The sequence below is a fragment of the Pseudophryne corroboree genome, chromosome 2, assembly GCF_028390025.1.
Source record: "Pseudophryne corroboree isolate aPseCor3 chromosome 2, aPseCor3.hap2, whole genome shotgun sequence".
Taxonomy (NCBI): Eukaryota; Metazoa; Chordata; class Amphibia; order Anura; family Myobatrachidae; genus Pseudophryne; species Pseudophryne corroboree.
The window spans coordinates 204276290-204295341 of NC_086445.1; the positions used below are offsets into that span (position 1 = coordinate 204276290).

At 49.7% G+C, this 19052-nt stretch overlaps 1 protein-coding gene across 4 annotated transcripts in view; it reads left to right on the forward strand.

Moving 5' to 3' along the window:
• Window positions 1–19052, forward strand: part of GTF2H4 (general transcription factor IIH subunit 4) — a 194799-nt gene that overhangs the window by 109136 nt on the left and 66611 nt on the right. For all 4 annotated transcript variants that reach the window (XM_063952239.1, XM_063952237.1, XM_063952236.1 and 1 more), the window contains exon 2: window positions 693–812. In XM_063952239.1, coding sequence (XP_063808309.1) covers window positions 694–812 — 119 coding nt within the window. In that variant the 5' untranslated portion in view covers window position 693. The remainder of the gene's footprint in view (window positions 1–692; window positions 813–19052) is intronic.

Sequence of the window (19052 nt, forward strand, 5' to 3'; positions counted from 1 at the left end):
ATCCCAACTACATCCTGGTGATACATCTGTGCCCAGCTAGGTGGCCTGGACAGCGAGACCTATGTGGGTTTCTGATGACCAATGCCCTTATTTATCAAAGAGTGATAAATTTCACTGTGAGTGATAAATTACACCAGCCAATCAGCTCCTAACTTCCAAGTCACAGGCTGTGTTTGAAAAATGACAGGAGGTGATTGGATGGTGTATCACTCACAGTGAAATTTATCAGTCATTGATAAATAACGGCACAAGTCTGAGATCCACTGGTCTAGAACAAAGGGGCAGATTTAACAACCAGTGATATTCTTGTAATCACTCGTTACGAATGATAAATGGTGCTCCAGCCAATCAGCTTCTGTCATTTTTCTAACTCCTGATGGGAGCTGATTGGCTGAAGCACCATTTATCATTCATAACGGGTGATAAGTATATTGCTCGTGGTTAAAAAAAGAGTGGAGAATATAACTACAGAGCACATTTATTAGTATGTACCATATTGAGTTTACTTTATGAACGCTAAACTAAAAGTACAAGGAGAAATACAAATATTGAAAATGTATTAAATGTGTTGCATGAAATTGATATTGAATGGCTTTCTGTTAAGTATGTTAAATGTTGTATGAGGTGTCCTCATCTTACAGGAGTGTTTTTGAGTTTTATTTTAACTGAATTGTGTCCATGTGCATGCTCAGGATGAAGCTGCAGCGGGTACACCTGAAGTGTAAGAATCTGCATGAGTTTCTCCAAGAACTGAGCCCTGGTGTCCTCGACAGACTGTACAACCATCCAGCCACGTGTTTGGCCGTATTTAGGTGTGTAATATAGGTGATAAAATATGTGCATTCCTTACAACTGTAGTAAAATCTTGTGGAGGAGCTATATCAAGCCTTGGAGAAAGAAAGTGAAGAAGTTGCCAAAAGCAGCCAATTCATTTCCAACTCCTCTATCTAGCTGATTGGTTTCTTTGGGCAACTACTCCAGTTAATCACTCTAAAAAGCGTGATCTATCTCTCCTTAAATGCTGTAATCTTTACATCTATGGTCAAATGTTATGACAGTCGATCGCTGAGGTTTAGTATTGCTTAATTGTTCGGAAGACTTGTACTAGAAGGAATTATGCACCCGCTACTGTTATTATATATGTTAAAGAGTGAACTAATTTGGGAGGTCAGCAGTTGCACGAGTTACAGAAATAATTACTTTCCAGCTTCTGGTCCATGTAGTGTCTTCCATCAATAACGTGGTTCCGTCTTGCCATAAAATATACTGCTCATCTTGCAATTTGTGCTGTGAGGTTAGATAAAGCAGCTGTTGAAGTAAAAATAAACGTGCTTCAAAATGTTATTTGCTATTTCTCTATCGTCCTAGTGGATGCTGGGGTTCCTGAAAGGACCATGGGGAATAGCGGCTCCGCAGGAGACAGGGCACAAAAAGTAAAGCTTTAGGATCAGGTGGTGTGCACTGGCTCCTCCCCCTATGACCCTCCTCCAAGCCAGTTAGATTTTTGTGCCCGGCCGAGAAGGGTGCAATCTAGGTGGCTCTCCTAAAGAGCTGCTTAGGAAAGTTTAGCTTAGGTTTTTTATTTTACAGTGAGTCCTGCTGGCAACAGGATCACTGCAACGAGGGACTTAGGGGAGAAGAAGTGAACTCACCTGCGTGCAGGATGGATTGGTTTCTTGGCTACTGGACATCAGCTCCAGAGGGACGATCACAGGTACAGCCTGGATGGTCACCGGAGCCTTGCCGCCGGCCCCCTTGCAGATGCTGAAGTAAGAAGAGGTCCAGAATCGGCGGCAGAAGACTCCTCAGTCTTCTAAAGGTAGCGCACAGCACTGCAGCTGTGCGCCATTTTCCTCTCAGCACACTTCACACGGCAGTCACTGAGGGTGCAGGGCGCTGGGAGGGGGGCGCCCTGGGAGGCAAATGAATACCTATTTTGGCTAAAAATACCTCACATATAGCCTCCGGAGGCTATATGGAGATATTTAACCCCTGCCAGAATCCGTTAAGAGCGGGAGACGAGGCCGCCGAAAAAGGGGCGGGGCCTATCTCCTCAGCACACAGCGCCATTTTCCCTCACAGAAAGGCTGGAGGGAAGGCTCCCAGGCTCCCCCCTGCACTGCACTACAGAAACAGGGTTAAAACAGAGAGGGGGGGCACTAATTTGGCGATATGCTTATATATATATTAAGATGCTATAAGGGAAAACACTTATATAAGGTTGTCCCTATATAATTATAGCGTTTTTGGTGTGTGCTGGCAAACTCTCCCTCTGTCTCTCCAAAGGGCTAGTGGGTCCTGTCCTCTATCAGAGCATTCCCTGTGTGTGTGCTGTGTGTCGGTACGTGTGTGTCGACAGGTAGGAGGACGATGTTGGTGAGGAGGCGGAGCAATTGCCTGTAATGGTGATGTCACTCTCTAGGGAGTCGACACCGGAATGGATGGCTTATTTAGGAAATTACGTGATAATGTCAACACGCTGCAAGGTCGGTTGACGACATGAGACGGCCGACAAACAATTAGTACGGTCCAGACGTCTCAAAAACACCGTCAAGGGTTTTAAAACGCCGTTTACTTTAGTCGGTCGACACAGACACAGACAGGGACACTGAATCCAGTGTCGACGGTGAATAAACAAACGTATTCCTTATTAGGGCCACACGTTAAAGGCAATGAAGGAGGTGTTACGTATTTCTGATACTACAAGTACCACAAAAGAGGGTATTATGTGGGATGTGAAAAAACTACCATAGTTTTTCCTGAATCAGATAAATTAAATAAAGTGTGTGATGATGCGTGGGTTCCCCCCGATAGAAAATTATGGGCGGTATACCCTTTCCCGCCAGAAGTTAGGGCGCGTTGGGAAACACCCTTTAAGGTGGATAAGGCGCTCACACGCTTATCAAAACAAGTGGCGGTACCGTCTATAGATAGGGCCGTCCTCAAGGACCAGCTGACAAGGCTGGAAAATATAATAAAAAGTATATACACACATACTGGTGTTATACTGCGGCCAGCGATCGCCTCAGCCTGGATGTGCAGAGCTAGGGTGGCTTGGTCGGATTCCCTGACTAAAAATATTGATACCCTTGACAGGGACAGTATTTTATTGACTATAGAGCATTTCTATATATGCGAGATGCACAGAGGGATATTTGCACTCTGGCATCATGAATAAACGCGATGTCCATAACTGCCAGAAGATGTTATGGACACGACAGTGGTCAGGTGATGCAGATTCCAAACGGCACAGTATGGCCGTATACAGGAAGAGGACTTGTTTGGGGTCGGTCCATCGGACCTGGTGGTCACGGCAACTGCTGGAAAATCCACCGTTTTTTACCCTAAGTCACATCTCTGCAGAAAAAGACACCGTCTTTTCAGCCTCAGTCCTCTCGTCCCTATAAAATCATATCTGCCCAGGGATAGAGGAAAGGGAAGAAGACTGCAGCAGGCAGCCCATTCCCAGGAACAGAAGCGTTCCACCGCGTCTGACAAGTTCTCAGCATGGCGCTGAGACCGTACAGGACCCCTGGATCCTACAAGTAGTATCCCGGGGGTACAGATGGGAATGTCGAGACGTTTCCCCTTCGCAGGCTCCTGAAGTCTGCTTTACCAAGTCTCCCTCCGACAAGGAGGTAGTATGGGAAAAAATTCACAAGCTGTATTCCCAGCAGGTGATAATTAAATTACCCCTCCTACTACAGAAAAGGGGTATTATTCCACACTATATTGTGGTACTGAAGCCAGAAGGCTAGGTGAGACTTATTCTAAAAATTTTTTTTTGAACACTTACAAAGGTTCAAATTAAGATGAAGTCACTCAGAGCAGTGATAACGAACCAGGAATAAGGGGACTATATAGTGTCCCGGGACATCAGGGATGCTTACCTCTATGTCCCAAATTTGCCCTTCTCACTAAGGGTACCTCAGGTTCGTGGTGCAGAACTGTCACTATCAGTTTCAGACGCTGCCGTTTGGATTGTCCACGGCACCCTGGGGTCTTTACCAAGGTAATGGCCGAATTGATGATTCTTCTTCGAAGAAAAGGCGTCTTAATTATCCCTTACTTGGACGATCTCCTGATAGGGGCATAGTCCAGGGAACAGTTGGAGGTCGGAGTAGCACTATCTCGGATACTGCTAAAATCAGCACGGGTGGATTCTAAATATTCCAAAATCGCAGCTGATCCCGACGACACGTCTGCTGTGCCTAGGGATGATTCTGGACACAGTCCAGAAAAAGGTGTTTCTCCCGGAAGAGAAAGCCAGGGAGTTATCCGAGCAAGTCAGGAACCTCCTAAAAACAGTGCATCATTGCACAAGGGTCCTGGTAAAAATGGTGGCTTCCTACGAAGCAATTCCATTCGGCAGATTTCACGTAAGAACTTTTCAGTGGGATCTGCTGGACAAATGGTCCGGATCGCATCTTCAGATGCATCAGCGGATAACCCAATATCCAAGGACAAGGGTGTCTCTCCTGTGGTGGTTATAGAGTGCTCATCTTCTAGAGGGCAGCAGATTCGGCATTCGGAATTGGATGCTGGTAACCACGGAGCCCAGCCTGAGAGGCTGGGGAGCAGTCACACAAGGAAAAAATTTCCAGGGAGTGTGATCAAGTATGGAGACTTTTCTCCACATAAATATACTGGAGCTAAGGGTAAATTTATAATGCTCTAAGCTTAGCAAGACCTCTGCTTCAAGGTCAGCCGGTATTGATCCAGTGGGAAAAACATCACGGCAGTCGCCCACGTAAACAGACAGGGCGACACAAGAAGCAGGAGGGCAATGGCAGAAACTGCAAGGACTTTTCGCTGGGCGGAAAATCATGTGATAACACTGTCAGCAGTTTTTCATCCCGGGAATGGAAACTGGGAAGCAGACTTCCTCAGCACGACCTCCACCCGGGAGAGTGGAAACTTCATTGAGAAGTTTTTTCCACATGATTGTAAACCGTTGGGAAATACCAAAGGTGGACATGATGGCGTCCCGTCTGAACAAAAAACGGGACAGGTATTGCGCCAGGTCAAGAGACCCTCAGGCAATAGATGTGGACGTTCTGGTAACACCGTGGGTGTACCAGTCGGTGTATGTGTTCCCTCCTCTGCTTCTCATACCTAAGGTGCTGAGAATTATAAGACGTAGAGGAGTAAGAACTATACTCATGGCTCCGGTTTGGCCAAGAAGGACTTGGTACCCGGAACTTCAAGAGATGCTTACAGAGGTCTTATGGCCTCTGCCGCTAAGAAGGGACTTGCTTCAGCAAGTACCATGTCTGTTCCAAGACTTACCGCAGCTGCGTTTGTCGGCATGGCGATGGAAAGCCGGATCCTAAGGGAAAAAAGGCATTCCGGAAGAGGTCATTCCTACCCTGGTCAAAGCCAGAAAGGAGGTGACCGCACAACATTATCACCACGTGTGGCGAAAATATGTTGCGTGGTGTGAGGCCAGGAAGGCCCCACAAAGAAATTTCAACTCGGTCGTTTCCTGCATTTCCTGCAAACAGGAGTGTCTATGGGCCTCAAATTGGGGTCCATTAAGGTTCAAATTCGGCCCTGTAACTTTTCTTCCAGAAAGAATTGGCTTCAGTTCCTGAAGTCCAGAAGTTTGTCAAGGGAGTATTGCATATACAAACCCCTTTTTTGTGCCTCCAGTGGCACTGTGGGATCTCAACGTAGTTCTGGGATTCCTCAAATCACATTGGTTTAAAACCAGTCAAATATGTGGATTTGAAGCATCTCACATAAAAAGTGACCATGCTCTTGGCCCTGGCCTGGACCAGGCGAGTGTCAAATTGGTGGTTTTTTCTCAAAAAAGCCCATATCTGTTTGTCCATTCGGACAGGGCAGAGCTGCGGACTCGTCCCCAGTTCTCTCCCTAAGGTGGTGTCAGTGTTTCACCTGAACCAGCTTATTGTGGTGCCTTGCACCTACTAGGGACTTGGAGGACTCCAAGTTGCTAGGAGTTGTCAGGGCCCTGAAAATATGTTCCAGGACAGCTGGAGTCAGAAAATCTGACTCGCTGTTTATACTGTATGCACCCAACAAGTTGGGTGCGCCTGCTTCTAAGCAGGCGATTGCTCGTTGGATTTGTAACACAATTCAACTTGCACATTCTGAGGCAGGCATGCCACAGTCTAAATCGGTTAAGGCCCATTCCACAAGGAAGGTGGGCTCATCTTGGGCGGCTGCCCGAGAGGTCTCGGCATTACAACTCTGCCGAGCAGCTACGTGGTCAGGGGAGAACACGTTTGTAAAATTCTACAAATTTGATATCCTGGCAAAAGAGGACCTGGAGTTCTCTCATTCGGTGCTGCAGAGTCATCCGCACTCTCCCGCCCGTTTGGGAGCTTTGGTATAATCCCCATGGTCCTTTCAGGAACCCCAGCATCCACTAGGACGATAGAGAAAATAAGAATTTACTTACCGATAATTCTATTTCTCGGAGTCCGTAGTGGATGCTGGGCGCCCATCCCAAGTGCGGATTATCTGCAATACTTGTACATAGTTACAAAAATCGGGTTATTATTGTTGTGAGCCATCTTTTCAGAGGCTCCGCTGTTATCATACTGTTAACTGGGTTTAGATCACAAGTTGTACGGTGTGATTGGTGTGGCTGGTATGAGTCTTACCCGGGATTCAAAATTCCTCCCTTATTGTGTACGCTCGTCCGGGCACAGTACCTAACTGGCTTGGAGGAGGGTCATAGGGGGAGGAGCCAGTGCACACCACCTGATCCTAAAGCTTTACTTTTTGTGCCCTGTCTCCTGCGGAGCCGCTATTCCCCATGGTCCTTTCAGGAACCCCAGCATCCACTACGGACTCCGAGAAATAGAATTATCGGTAAGTAAATTCTTATTTTCTCTGACGTCCTAAGTGGATGCTGGGACTCCGTAAGGACCATGGGGAATAGCGGCTCCGCAGGAGACTGGGCACAACTAAAGAAAGCTTTAGGACTACCTGGTGTGCACTGGCTCCTCCCTCTATGACCCTCCTCCAGACCTCAGTTAGAATCTTGTGCCCGGCTGAGCTGGATGCACACTAGGGGCTCTCCTGAGCTCCTAGAAAAGAAAGTATATTTTAGGTTTTTTTATTTTCAGTGAGATCTGCTGGCAACAGACTCACTGCTACGAGGGACTAAGGGGAGAAGAAGCGAACCTACTTGCTTGCAGCTAGCTTGGGCTTCTTAGGCTACTGGACACCATTAGCTCCAGAGGGATCGAACACAGGGCCCGACCTCGATCATCCGGTCCCGGAGCCGCGCCGCCGTCCCCCTTACAGAGCCAGAAGCAAGAAGATGGTCCTGAAAATCGGCGGCAGAAGACTTCGGTCTTCAACAAGGTAGCGCACAGCACTGCAGCTGTGCGCCATTGCTCCTCATGCACACCTCACACTCCGGTCTCTGATGGGTGCAGGGCGCTGGGGGGGGCGCCCTGAGCAGCAATATTAACACCTTGGCTGGCAAAAAAAATCACAATATATAGTCCTAGAGGCTATATATGTGAAAAATACCCCTGCCAGAGATCCATAAAAAAGCGGGAGAAGTCCGCCGAAAAAGGGGTGGGGCTATCTCCCTCAGCACACTGGCGCCATTTTCCCTCACAGCTCCGCTGGAAGGATCGCTCCCAGGCTCTCCCCTGCAGTTTCCAGACTACATAGGGTAAAAAAGAGAGGGGGGGCACTAAATTTAGGCGCAATATTGTGTATACAAGCAGCTATTGGGAAAATCACTCGGTTACAGTGTTAATCCCTGTGTATATATAGTGCTCTGGTGTGTGCTGGCATACTCTCTCTCTGTCTCCCCAAAGGGCTTTGTGGGGTCCTGTCCTCAGTTAGAGCATTCCCTGTGTGTGTGCGGTGTGTCGGTACGGCTGTGTCGACATGTTTGATGAGGCTTATGTGGAGGCGGAGCCGACACCTGAGTGGATGGATAGGTGGAAGGTATTAACCGACAGTGTCAACTCCTTACATAAAAGGCTGGATGACGTAACAGCTGTGGGACAGCCGGCTTCTCAGCCCGCGCCTGCCCAGGCGTCTCGAAGGCCATCAGGGGCTCAAAAACGCCCGCTACCTCAGATGGCAGACACAGATGTCGACACGGAGTCTGACTCCAGTGTCGACGAGGTCGAGACATATACACAATCCACTAGGTACATCCGTTGCATGATCTCGGCAATGAAAAATGTGTTACACATTTCTGACATTAACCCAAGTACCACAAAAAAGGGGTTTTATGTTTGGGGAGAAAAAGCAGCCAGTGTTTTGTTCGGGTTCACTACGGCTGGCCGGCGGTCGGGCTCCCGGCGACCAGCATCCCGGCGCCGGGAGCCCGACCGCCGGCTTACCGACAGCGTGGCGAGCGCAAATGAGCCCCTTGCGGGCTCGCTGCGCTCGCCACGCTACGGGCACGGTGGTGCGCTACGCGCGCCACACTATTTTATTCTCCCTCTATGGGGGTCGTGGACCCCCACAAGGGAAAATAAGTGTCGGTATGCCGGCTGTCGGGCTCCCGGCGCCGGTATACTGAGTGCCGGGAGCCCGACCGCCGGCATACAGAAGACCACCCTTTTGTTCCCCCATCAGATGAGTGAATGAAGTGTGTGAAGAAGCGTGGGTTCCCCCGATAAGAAACTGGTAATTTCTAAAAAGTTACTGATGGCGTACCCTTTCCCGCCAGAGGATAGGTCACGTTGGGAGATATCCCCTAGGGTGGATAAGGCGCTCACACGTTTGTCAAAAAAGGTGGCACTGCCGTCTTAGGATACGGCCACTTTGAAGGAGCCTGCTGATAAAAAGCAGGAGGCTATCCTGAAGTCTGTATATACACACTCAGGTACTATATTGAGACCTGCAATTGCCTCAGCATGGATAGTGCTGCTACAGCGTGGTCTATTACCCTGTCAGGACAGGGATACTATTTTGCTAACCATAGAGCATATTAAAGACGTCGTCTTATATATGAGGGATGCACAGAGGGATATTTGTCGGCTGGCATCCAGATTTAATGCAATGTCCATTCTGCCAGGAGGGTATTAGGGACCCGGCAGTGGACAGGCGATGCTGACTTTAGAAGGCACATGAAGATTCTGCCTTATAAGGGTGAGGAATTGTTTGGGGATGGTCTCTGGGACCTCGTATCCACAGCAACAGCTGGGAAAGAAAAATTTTTACCTCAGGTTTCCTCACAGCCTAAGAAAGCACCGTATTATCAGGTACAGTCCTTTCGGCTTCAGAAAAGCAAGCGGGTCAAAGGCACTTCCTTTCTGCACAGAGACAAGGGAAGAGGGAAAAAGCTGCACCAGACAGCCAGTTCCCAGGATCAAAAATCTTCCCCCGCTTCCTCTGAGTCCACCGCATGACGCTGGGGCTCCACAGGTGGAGCCAGGTGCGGTGGGGGCGCGTCTCGGGAACTTCAGTGACCAGTGGGCTCGCTCACAGGTGGATCCCTGGGTTCTGCAAGTAGTATCACTGGGAGACAAGCTGGAGTTCGAGGCGACTCCCCCTCGCCGTTACCTCAAATCAGCCTTGCCTGCTGCCTTCGAGGGGAGGTAGTACTGGCGGCAATTCACAAGCTGTACTCCAGCAGGTGATAATCAAGGTACCCCTCCTTCAACAAGGCCGGGGTTACTATTCCACAATGGTTGTGGTACCGAAACCAGACGGTTCGGTGAGACCCATTCTAAAATTGAAATCCTTGAACACTTATATACGAAGGTTCAAGTTCAAAATGGAATCGCTCAGGGCGGTTATTGCAAACCTGGACGAAGGGGATTACATGGTATCACTGGATATCAAGGATGCTTACCTGCATGTCCCCATTTATCCTCCTCACCAGGAGTACCTCAAAATTGTGGTACAGGACTGTCATTACCAATTCCAGACGTTGCCGTTGGTCTGTCCCCGGCACCGAGGTTATTCACCAAGGTAATGGCCGAAATGATGATACTCCTTCGAAAAAAGGGAGTTATAATTATCCCGTACTTGGACGATCTCCTTATAAAGGCGAGGTCCAGGGAGCAGTTGTTGGTCGGAGTAGCACTATCTCGTGAAGTGCTACAACAGCACGGCTGGATTCTGAATATTCCAAAGTCGCAGCAGGTTCCTACGACGCGTCTACTGTTCCTGGGTATGGTTCTGGACACAGAACAGGAAAAAGTGTTTCTCCCGGAGGAGAAGGCCAAGGAGTTGTCATCTCTAGTCAGAGACCTCCTAAAACAAATACAGGTGTCGGTGCATCAATGCACGCGAGTCCTGGGAAAGATGGTAGCTTCTTACGAAGAAATTCCATTCGGCAGGTTCCATGCAAGGATCTTCCAGTGGGATCTTTTGGACAAGTGGTCCGGGTCGCATCTTCAGATGCATCGGCTGATAACCCTGTCTCCAAGGGCCAGCGTGTCGCTGTTGTGGTGGCTGCAGAGTGCTCATCTTCTAGAGGGCCGCAGATTCGGCATACAGGACTGGGTCCTGGTGACCACGGATGCCAGCCTTCGAGGCTGGGGGCAGTCACACAGGGAAGAAACTTCCAAGGACTATGGTCGAGTCAGGAGACTTCCCTACACATAAATATTCTGGAACTAAGGGCCATTCACAATGCCCTAAGTCAGGCTAGACCCCTGCTTCAACACCAGCCGGTGCTGATCCAGTCAGACAACATCACGGCGGTCGCCCATGTAAACCAACAGGGCAGCACAAGAAGCAGGATGGCGATGGCAGAAGCCACAAGGATTTTCAGATGGGCGGAAAATCATGTGTTAGCACTGTCAGCAGTGTTCATTCCCGGAGTGGACAACTGGGAAGCAGACTTCCTCAGCAGGCACGACCTCCACCCGGGAGAGTGGGGACTTCATCCAGAAGTCTTCCAAATGATTGTACACCATTGGGAAAGGCCACAGGTGGACATGATGGCGTCCCGCCTCAACAAAAAGCTAAAAAGATATTGCGCCATGTCAAGGGACCCTCAGGCGATAGCTGTGGACGCTCTGGTAACACCGTGGGGGTACCAGTCGGTGTATGTGTTCCCTCCTCTGCCTCTCATACCCAAGGTACTGAGAATAATAAGAAGGAGAGGAGTAAGAACTATACTCGTGGTTCCGGATTGGCCAAGAAGAGCTTGGTACCCAGAACTTCAAAAAATGATCTCAGAGGACCCATGGCCTCTGCCGCTCAGACAGGACCTGCTGCAGCAGGGGCCCTGTCTGTTCCAAGACTTACCGCGGCTGCGTTTGACGGCATGGCGGTTGAACGCCGGATCCTGAAGGAAAAGGGCATTCCGGAGGAAGTCATCCCTACGCTGATTAAAGCTAGGAAAGAAGTGACCGCAAACCATTATCACCGCATATGGCGAAAATATGTTGCGTGGTGTGAGGCCAGGAAGGCCCAACGGAGGAATTTCAGTTGGGCCGTTTTCTGCACTTCCTACAGTCAGGGGTGACTATGGGCCTTAAATTGGGTTCCATTAAGGTCCAGATTTCGGCTCTGTCGATTTTCTTCCAGAAAGAACTGGCTTCACTGCCTGATGTTCAGACATTTGTTAAGGGAGTGCTGCATATTCAGCCCCCTTTTGTGCCTCCAGTGGCACCTTGGGATCACAACGTGGTGTTGGATTTCCTAAAGTCACATTGGTTTGAGCCACTAAAAACCGTGGATTTGAAATATCTCACGTGGAAAGTGGTCATGCTGTTGGCCTTGGCTTCGGCAAGGCGTGTGTCAGAATTGGCGGCTTTGTCATGTAAAAGCCCTTATCTGATTTTCCATATGGATAGGGCAGAATTGAGGACTCGTCCCCAGTTTCTCCCTAAGGTGGTATCAGCTTTTCATTTGAACCAACCTATTGTAGTGCCTGCGGCTACTAAGGACTTGGAGGATTCCAAGTTGTTGGACATAGTCGGGGCCCTGAAAATTTATGTTTCCAGGACAGCTAGTGTCAGGAAAACTGACTCGCTATTTATCCTGTATGCACCCAACAAGCTGGGTGCTCCTGCTTCAAAGCAGACTATTGCTCGCTGGATTTGTAGTACGATTCAGCTTGCACATTCTGTGGCTGGACTGCCGCTTCCTAGATCAGTGAGAGCCCATTCCACGAGGGAGGTGGGCTCTTCTTGGGCGGCTGCCCGAGGGGTCTCGGCTTTACAACTTTGCCGAGCAGCTACTTGGTCGGGGTCAAACACATTTGCTAAATTTTACAAGTTTGATACCCTGGCTGAGGAGGACCTTGTGTTTGCTCATTCGGTGCTGCAGAGTCATCCGCACTCTCCCGCCCGTTTGGGAGCTTTGGTATAATCCCCATGGTCCTTACGGAGTCCCAGCATCCACTTAGGACGTCAGAGAAAACAAGATTTTACTCACCGGTAAATCTATTTCTCGTAGTCCGTAGTGGATGCTGGGCGCCCATCCCAAGTGCGGATTGTCTGCAATACTTGTATATAGTTATTGTTAACTAAAGGGTTATTGTTGAGCCATCCGTTGAGAGGCTCAGTTATATTTCATACTGTTAACTGGGTATAGTTATACGAGTTATACGGTGTGGCTGGTATGAGTCTTACCCGGGATTCAAAATCCTTCCTTATTGTGTCAGCTCTTCCGGGCACAGTATCCTAACTGAGGTCTGGAGGAGGGTCATAGAGGGAGGAGCCAGTGCACACCAGGTAGTCCTAAAGCTTTCTTTAGTTGTGCCCAGTTTCCTGCGGAGCCGCTATTCCCCATGGTCCTTACGGAGTCTCAGCATCCACTACGGACTACGAGAAATAGATTTACCGGTGAGTAAAATCTTATTTTCTCTTACGTCCTAGAGGATGCTGGGGACTCCAAAAGGACCATGGGGTTATAGATGGGATCCGCAGGAGCTTGGGCACACTGAAAAGACTTAAACTGGGTGTGAACTGGCTTCTCCCTCTATGCCCCTCCTCTAGACCGCAGTTAGACTTTGTGCCCAGGACTGACTGGACACTCACTAGGGGAGCTCTCCTTAGTTTCTCTTGAAAAGACTTTTGTTAGGTTTTTTATTTTCAGGGAGACCTGCTGTCTACAGGCTCCCTGCAGCGTGGGAGTGAGGGGAGAGAAGCAGGACCTACTTCTTCTTAGTTTAAGGGCTCTGCTTCTTGGCTACTGGACACCATTAGCTCCAGAGGGTTCGATCACTTGGTGCGCCTAGCTGCTTGTTCCTGGAGCCACGCCGTCACCCCCCTCACTGAAGCCAGAAGAAAGAAGTCGGGTGAGTATGAGAAGAACAGAAGACTTCAGGACGGCAGAAGACTTCAGTAACCAGGTACAGCGCAGCGGTAACGCTGCGCTCCATGCTCCCACACACTATCACTAACGGCACTCACAGGGTGCTGGGGGGGGGGCGCCCTGGGCAGCATGTTACTGGGGTCCGGGAGCCGGCAGAAGCTTTTTCGGTCGCAAACCCCCGCCGGCATTTTTAAAATTTTCAAATCTGGCGGGCTGAAGCGCGCCGGGAAGGGGCGGAGCTTAGCCACGCGTCTCACAGCGCCATTTTCTCCTCCACACGCGGCTGAAGGAGATGCTGGCCCGGGACCTCCACAGCTCCTCTCAAGTATCGGGGAGCTAATCGAAGGGGGGGGGGGGGCCCAGTTGTGGTGCATTTTTATTATAATTTAAGCAGCGCTGGACACACATATCCCTTGACGGGATATTGGGGCGCTGGGGTGTGAGCTGGCATACTCCCTCTGTGTCCTCTATCTGGGCTTTATTGTGGGCCTTTCCCCTAGCTGAGACATTTTGTGTGTGTCCGTGGGTCGATAATACGTGTCTGCATGTCTGAGGCTGAATGTTATTCACCGGAGGAGGTTGTTAGGGGAGCGGATGCGGGTCTAGATTTGGGCCTGTCGGCACAGCCGACACCTGATTTACTCACATTGCTAAGTACAATCAATACGAATGTAGCTTCTTTATCAAAGAGATTGGATAAGTCTGAGTCACAGACGCAGGTGGGGAAAAAGTCAATAGAGGAGGCTTTGTCTCAGGTGCAGACCCCGTCGGGGTCGCAGAAGCGGCCATTACTCAAGTGGTAGATACTGATACCGACAGGGACTCTGATTCCGAGGTCGATTTCACTGAGGCTGCTTTGCATCCACGTTTAGTGAAGAGTATTCAATACATGATTGTGGCTATAAAAGATGTTTTACGCATTTCTGAGGAACCGGCGGTACAGGAAACAAGGATTTGCTTGTTTAAGGGAAAAAAACCTGAGGTGAAGTTTCCTCCCTCTCATGAAATGAATACTCTTTGTGAAAAGGCTTGGCAGTCGCCGGACAAGAGGTGGCAGATTCCCAAGAGGATTTACATGGCGTATCCTTTCCCCTCTGATGACAGGGAAAAATGGGAGTCATCTCCAAATGTTGACAAAGCTCTATCTCGTTTGTCTAAGAAAATGGCGCTTCCGTTTCCTGACACGGCAGCTCTCAAGGATCCGGCGGATCGCAAGCTGGAGACGTCTCTGAAGTCCATTTTCGCTAATTCGGGTGCATTGCTCAGACCTGCGGTGGCGTCGGTATGGGTGAGTAGTGCTATTGCTAAATGGGCTGAGAATTTAGCTAATGATATGGATACCCTTGATAAAGATAATGTTCTTTTGACTCTTGGTTATATCAAGGACCCTGCAGATTACCTGAAGGATATGGCGAGGGATGTTTGTCTCTTGGGATCAAGAGCCAATGCCATGTCGATATCGGCCAGGAGGGCGTTGTGGATCCATCAATGGAATGCTGATGCCGACTCCAAGAGAGCTATGGAAGCTTTACCCTTCAAAGGTAATGTCTTGTTTGGGGACGGCTTGGCGGACCTAGTATCTACCGCGATGGCGGGTAAGTCCTCTTTTCTTCCCTGTGTTCTCACACAACACAAAAAGGCACCACATCAGCAGATGCAGTCCTTTCGTACCAATAAATACAGGCGTGGGAAAGGTTCGTCCTTCCTCGCTTCTAAGGGTAGGGGAAGGGGAAGGAAGTCGCCTGCCGTGTCCGGCGCCCAGGACCAAAAGTCCTCCCCTGCCTCTACCAAGTCCACCGCATGACGCTGGGGCTTCCCTGGGGGAGTCCGGACTGGTGGGGGGCCGTCTGCGAGTCTTCAGTCAGGTCTGGATTCGATCAGACCTGGATCCTTGGGTCCTAGAGATTGTGTCTCAGGGATGCAAGCTGGAATTTCTTTTTCATCCACTAGGGGTCACTGGAGTACTCTTGGGATATGGACGGGCTTCCGTAGGAACACAGCACTGAATATTTAAATTTAGTAACACTCCACCCCTCCATATCCCCGAGCACTTACTCAGTGTTTTTTCTGTGCTGCACGTGGCAACACATGCTTAGCTGAAGTCAGAAGAAAGTTTTATTTTTCATTTTTATTTTTATTTTTTCTACTGTTTGACACATCCCTGTCCCCCTTCCAAAAGGCAGGGTCAGGGATAGTGCAGCTGCTGATTGCAGCACGGGCGTGTCGGGCCTCTCTGAAAGAGCTCCCTCACAGCCCTCACATCCTCCTGCACTGGCTGGCCGGCGCTTACTGAAAAGCCCCGTCGGAGCCTCCGCACGTCTGCAGGAGTGAGGTATGTGAAACGGGGCGGTCAGCTCCCGCTGCCGCCCCGACGTATGGGGACATAGTGCTGGGTGACGGCAAGTGGCAGAGCGGCTCTCCCCTCTCAGCCTCCGGCATCTTCCCGCTCAGGCGCCCGCCCATTCCGGCCCGCTCAGAACCTCCGTGCAGGCACGCGGCTCTCTCCACTCAGACGCCCGCACGTTCGGCACGGACCTCCGTGCAGGCGCCGCGGCTCTCCCCACTCAGACGCCCGCACGTTCGGCACAGACCTCCGTGCAGGCGCAGCGGCTCTCCCCACTCAGGCGCCCGCACGGTCGGCACAGACCTCCGTGCAGGCGCCGCGGCTCTCCCCGCTCAGGTACCCGCCCGTTAGGCCACAGCCTCCGGCCAGGCACCTCGGAACAGCAGCGCTCCCTGGGTAGCTGACACGCTATATATAGGAGCCCACCGCTGGGACACACGAGGCACATAGCGCTCTACGATACCCGCTGGGGGCCCACACGCTGCGCTGCCGCTGTAATAAGATAAACAGCCATTACAGGGGGGACATATCAGTGAAATACTGCAGCAGCAGAGGGATTATTACAGTATAATCAGTGAATGCAGCACTGTGATTATATGTATAAGTAGAGCAGGGCAGCCATTTTTAACAGCTTCCTGTGTCTTCCTCTGTGATTCCAGAACGTTCCTGTCCTACATCTCTTCTCCACCGGAGGCGCAGGGGTGTTCGTGGGAATTTGGGATCAAATTTCATAGTACTGGCCACGTGTATTGCACTGGGCCAGATATATATATACAGAGCCACCTTATTGCTATTTTACTGAGCCGTGCAGGTGTCTGTGTTTTGTGTATTGTATTGTCTGTCGCCATAATGAGTAAGACACCAGCAAAAACTAAAAAGCATATTTGCAAAGTATGTGGCAGTGTGTTACCGGATGGATCTACCACATGTAACGTATGTTTTGTGGATTCCGTTCAGAATACCATTTCTGCTCCGGTTTTGCAACCAATTTCATCACCGGACCCTCCGTGGGGTATGTTAGTAAATGTACTGGAGAAATTTCAGACAGAAATGACCGCTGCTCGTCTGGAGCGAGAAACGCTAAGAGCTGAGTCTAGGGTGAGACCGCCAGAACTACCGGAGGCGTCTCAGCCTTGCGTAGGGTCCAAATCCATTTTGGGCAAACGGGATAATTTTCATATGTCTTATGATTTTCCAGTGTCTGCTATGTTGCAGTCTGACGATTCCATCCCAGACCTCACGGAACACGATGAGGGGGAGGAGGGCGAAGTGGAGTCAGACGGCGAGGATGTTAACAGTTCCGGCATTGATGATCTCATCAGAGCGGTACGGCAGTCGCTAAGGTTTCCTGAAGCTGAGCAGCCTCTCACCAATGATCAGGTCATATTTACTAAACGACGGAAGACGCCAGTAAGTTTTCCTGTGTCGGATTCTCTAAATCAGATGTTAGTAGAATCCAGACAGAATCCAGATAAACGGTTTTCTATACCTCGCAGATTTAAGTCTAGTTATCCGTTTCCAGAATCGGTAACGGGTACATGGGAGAATCCACCAATAGTTGATTCTTCAGTGTCAAAGCTTACCAAGAAATTAACCATACCAGTGCCATCAGCTACTACGCTTAAAGATCCGTCAGATCGTAAGATAGAAACTATGCTTAAATCCATGTATGTAGCAGCAGGTGTGATGCTAAGACCTGGATTGGTTGGCATTTGGGTCACTAAGGCGCTCATAATATGGCTTACAGAACTCAAATCGGCTTTACATGACGAAAACCTGATAATTCAGGTGAATCAAATGATTGAGGCTGTAGAGTATCTCTGTACAGCGTCTACTGACGTCTGTCAGCTCACTTCTCGTATTTCATCTTCGCTAGTTACGGCACGAAGAGCACTCTACCTGCGTACTTATCAAGCGGAGGCAGAGGTCAAACGAAGTATAGAGGCGTTGCCTTACGATGGCAAGAAGTTGTTTGGTCCAGAATTGGACGCATGGATTAAGGAGGCTACGGGAGGTAAGTCTGTGTTCTTACCATTGCCTCCACCTGCGCCAAGAAGAAGGTACGCTGGACCTTCGTTCAAATCCTTTAGACCTCAGCCCTTTCGAGGACGTGGCAGAGGATCCGCCACGCCAGCTAGACGTGGTCGAGGACGTGGTTTCCGTCAAACCAACACAACTCGCCAAGACGCTAAGGTTACCGACAAGCCAGTGGCATGACGGGTTACCAGCCCATCTCGGATCTCCAATTGTGGGAGCACGCCTTCACACGTTCCATGGGGCGTGGTTCCACACGTCCGCGGAGGGCTGGATTCGCAATTTAGTGTTAAAAGGTTACAAAATAGAGTTCGACTGTCTTCCGCCTCTGCGGTTTTTCAAGACAGGTTTGCCTCTGTCGGACGACAAGAGGACAGTTTTGCAAATTGCCATTCAGTCCTTACTGGATTCGGCAGTGTTGATTCCGGTCCCTGTACACCAACAGGGTCAGGGTTATTATTCAAGTCTATTTGTGGTCCCGAAGCCGGATGGCTCAGTCAGACCAATATTGAACTTAAAGGGCCTCAATCAGTACGTAACTTACTACAGATTCAAAATGGAGTCTCTACGGTCGGTGATTGCGGGGTTAGAGACCAAGGAATTTATGATTGCGCTAGACCTCAAGGATGCGTACTTACACATTCCAATTTGGCAGCCTCATCAGAAATTCTTACGATTTGCAATACGCCAGAACCATTACCAGTTTCAGGCTCTGCCGTTTGGCCTGTCATCAGCGCCTCGGGTATTCACCAAAGTAATGTCTGTGATGATAGCTCACCTCAGATCCCTGGGAGTGACGATAGTTCCGTATTTAGACGATCTGCTCATCAAAGCTCCGTCTCAACAGATACTTACCCAACATGCGCTGCTAACTTACAATGTATTGGTTCACCACGGTTGGATTGTCAATTTCAAGAAATCACATCTGATTCCGTCTCAACGCCTTCAGTTCCTAGGTATGATTCTCGATACGGTCAATCAAAGGATTTACCTACCACAACAGAAAGTACAAATGCTACGCCATCTAGTACAATTAGTACTCAAACCACGCACAGTGTCGGTACACTTGTGCATTCGCCTGTTAGGCACAATGGTGGCAGCTTTCGAGGCGCTTCAGTTCGGGAGATTTCACTCTCGTCCATTTCAGCTGAACGTGCTTGCCCAGTGGTCGGGCTCGCATCTGCAGATTCACCACAGAGTGAGGTTGTCACCAATAGCAAGAGTTTCTCTGCTATGGTGGCTCAAGGAACACAATTTAACCGCAGGAAGACGGTTCGGAGTTTGCAATTGGATAATTCTAACTACGGACGCCAGTCTCAGAGGTTGGGGAGCGGTAATTCAAAATTGTCAGCTCCAGGGTCTCTGGGCGGATCACGAAAAATTGCTGTCAATAAATGTTCTAGAACTCCGCGCGATTTTCAATGCGCTACGACAAGCGGTGCACATGGTT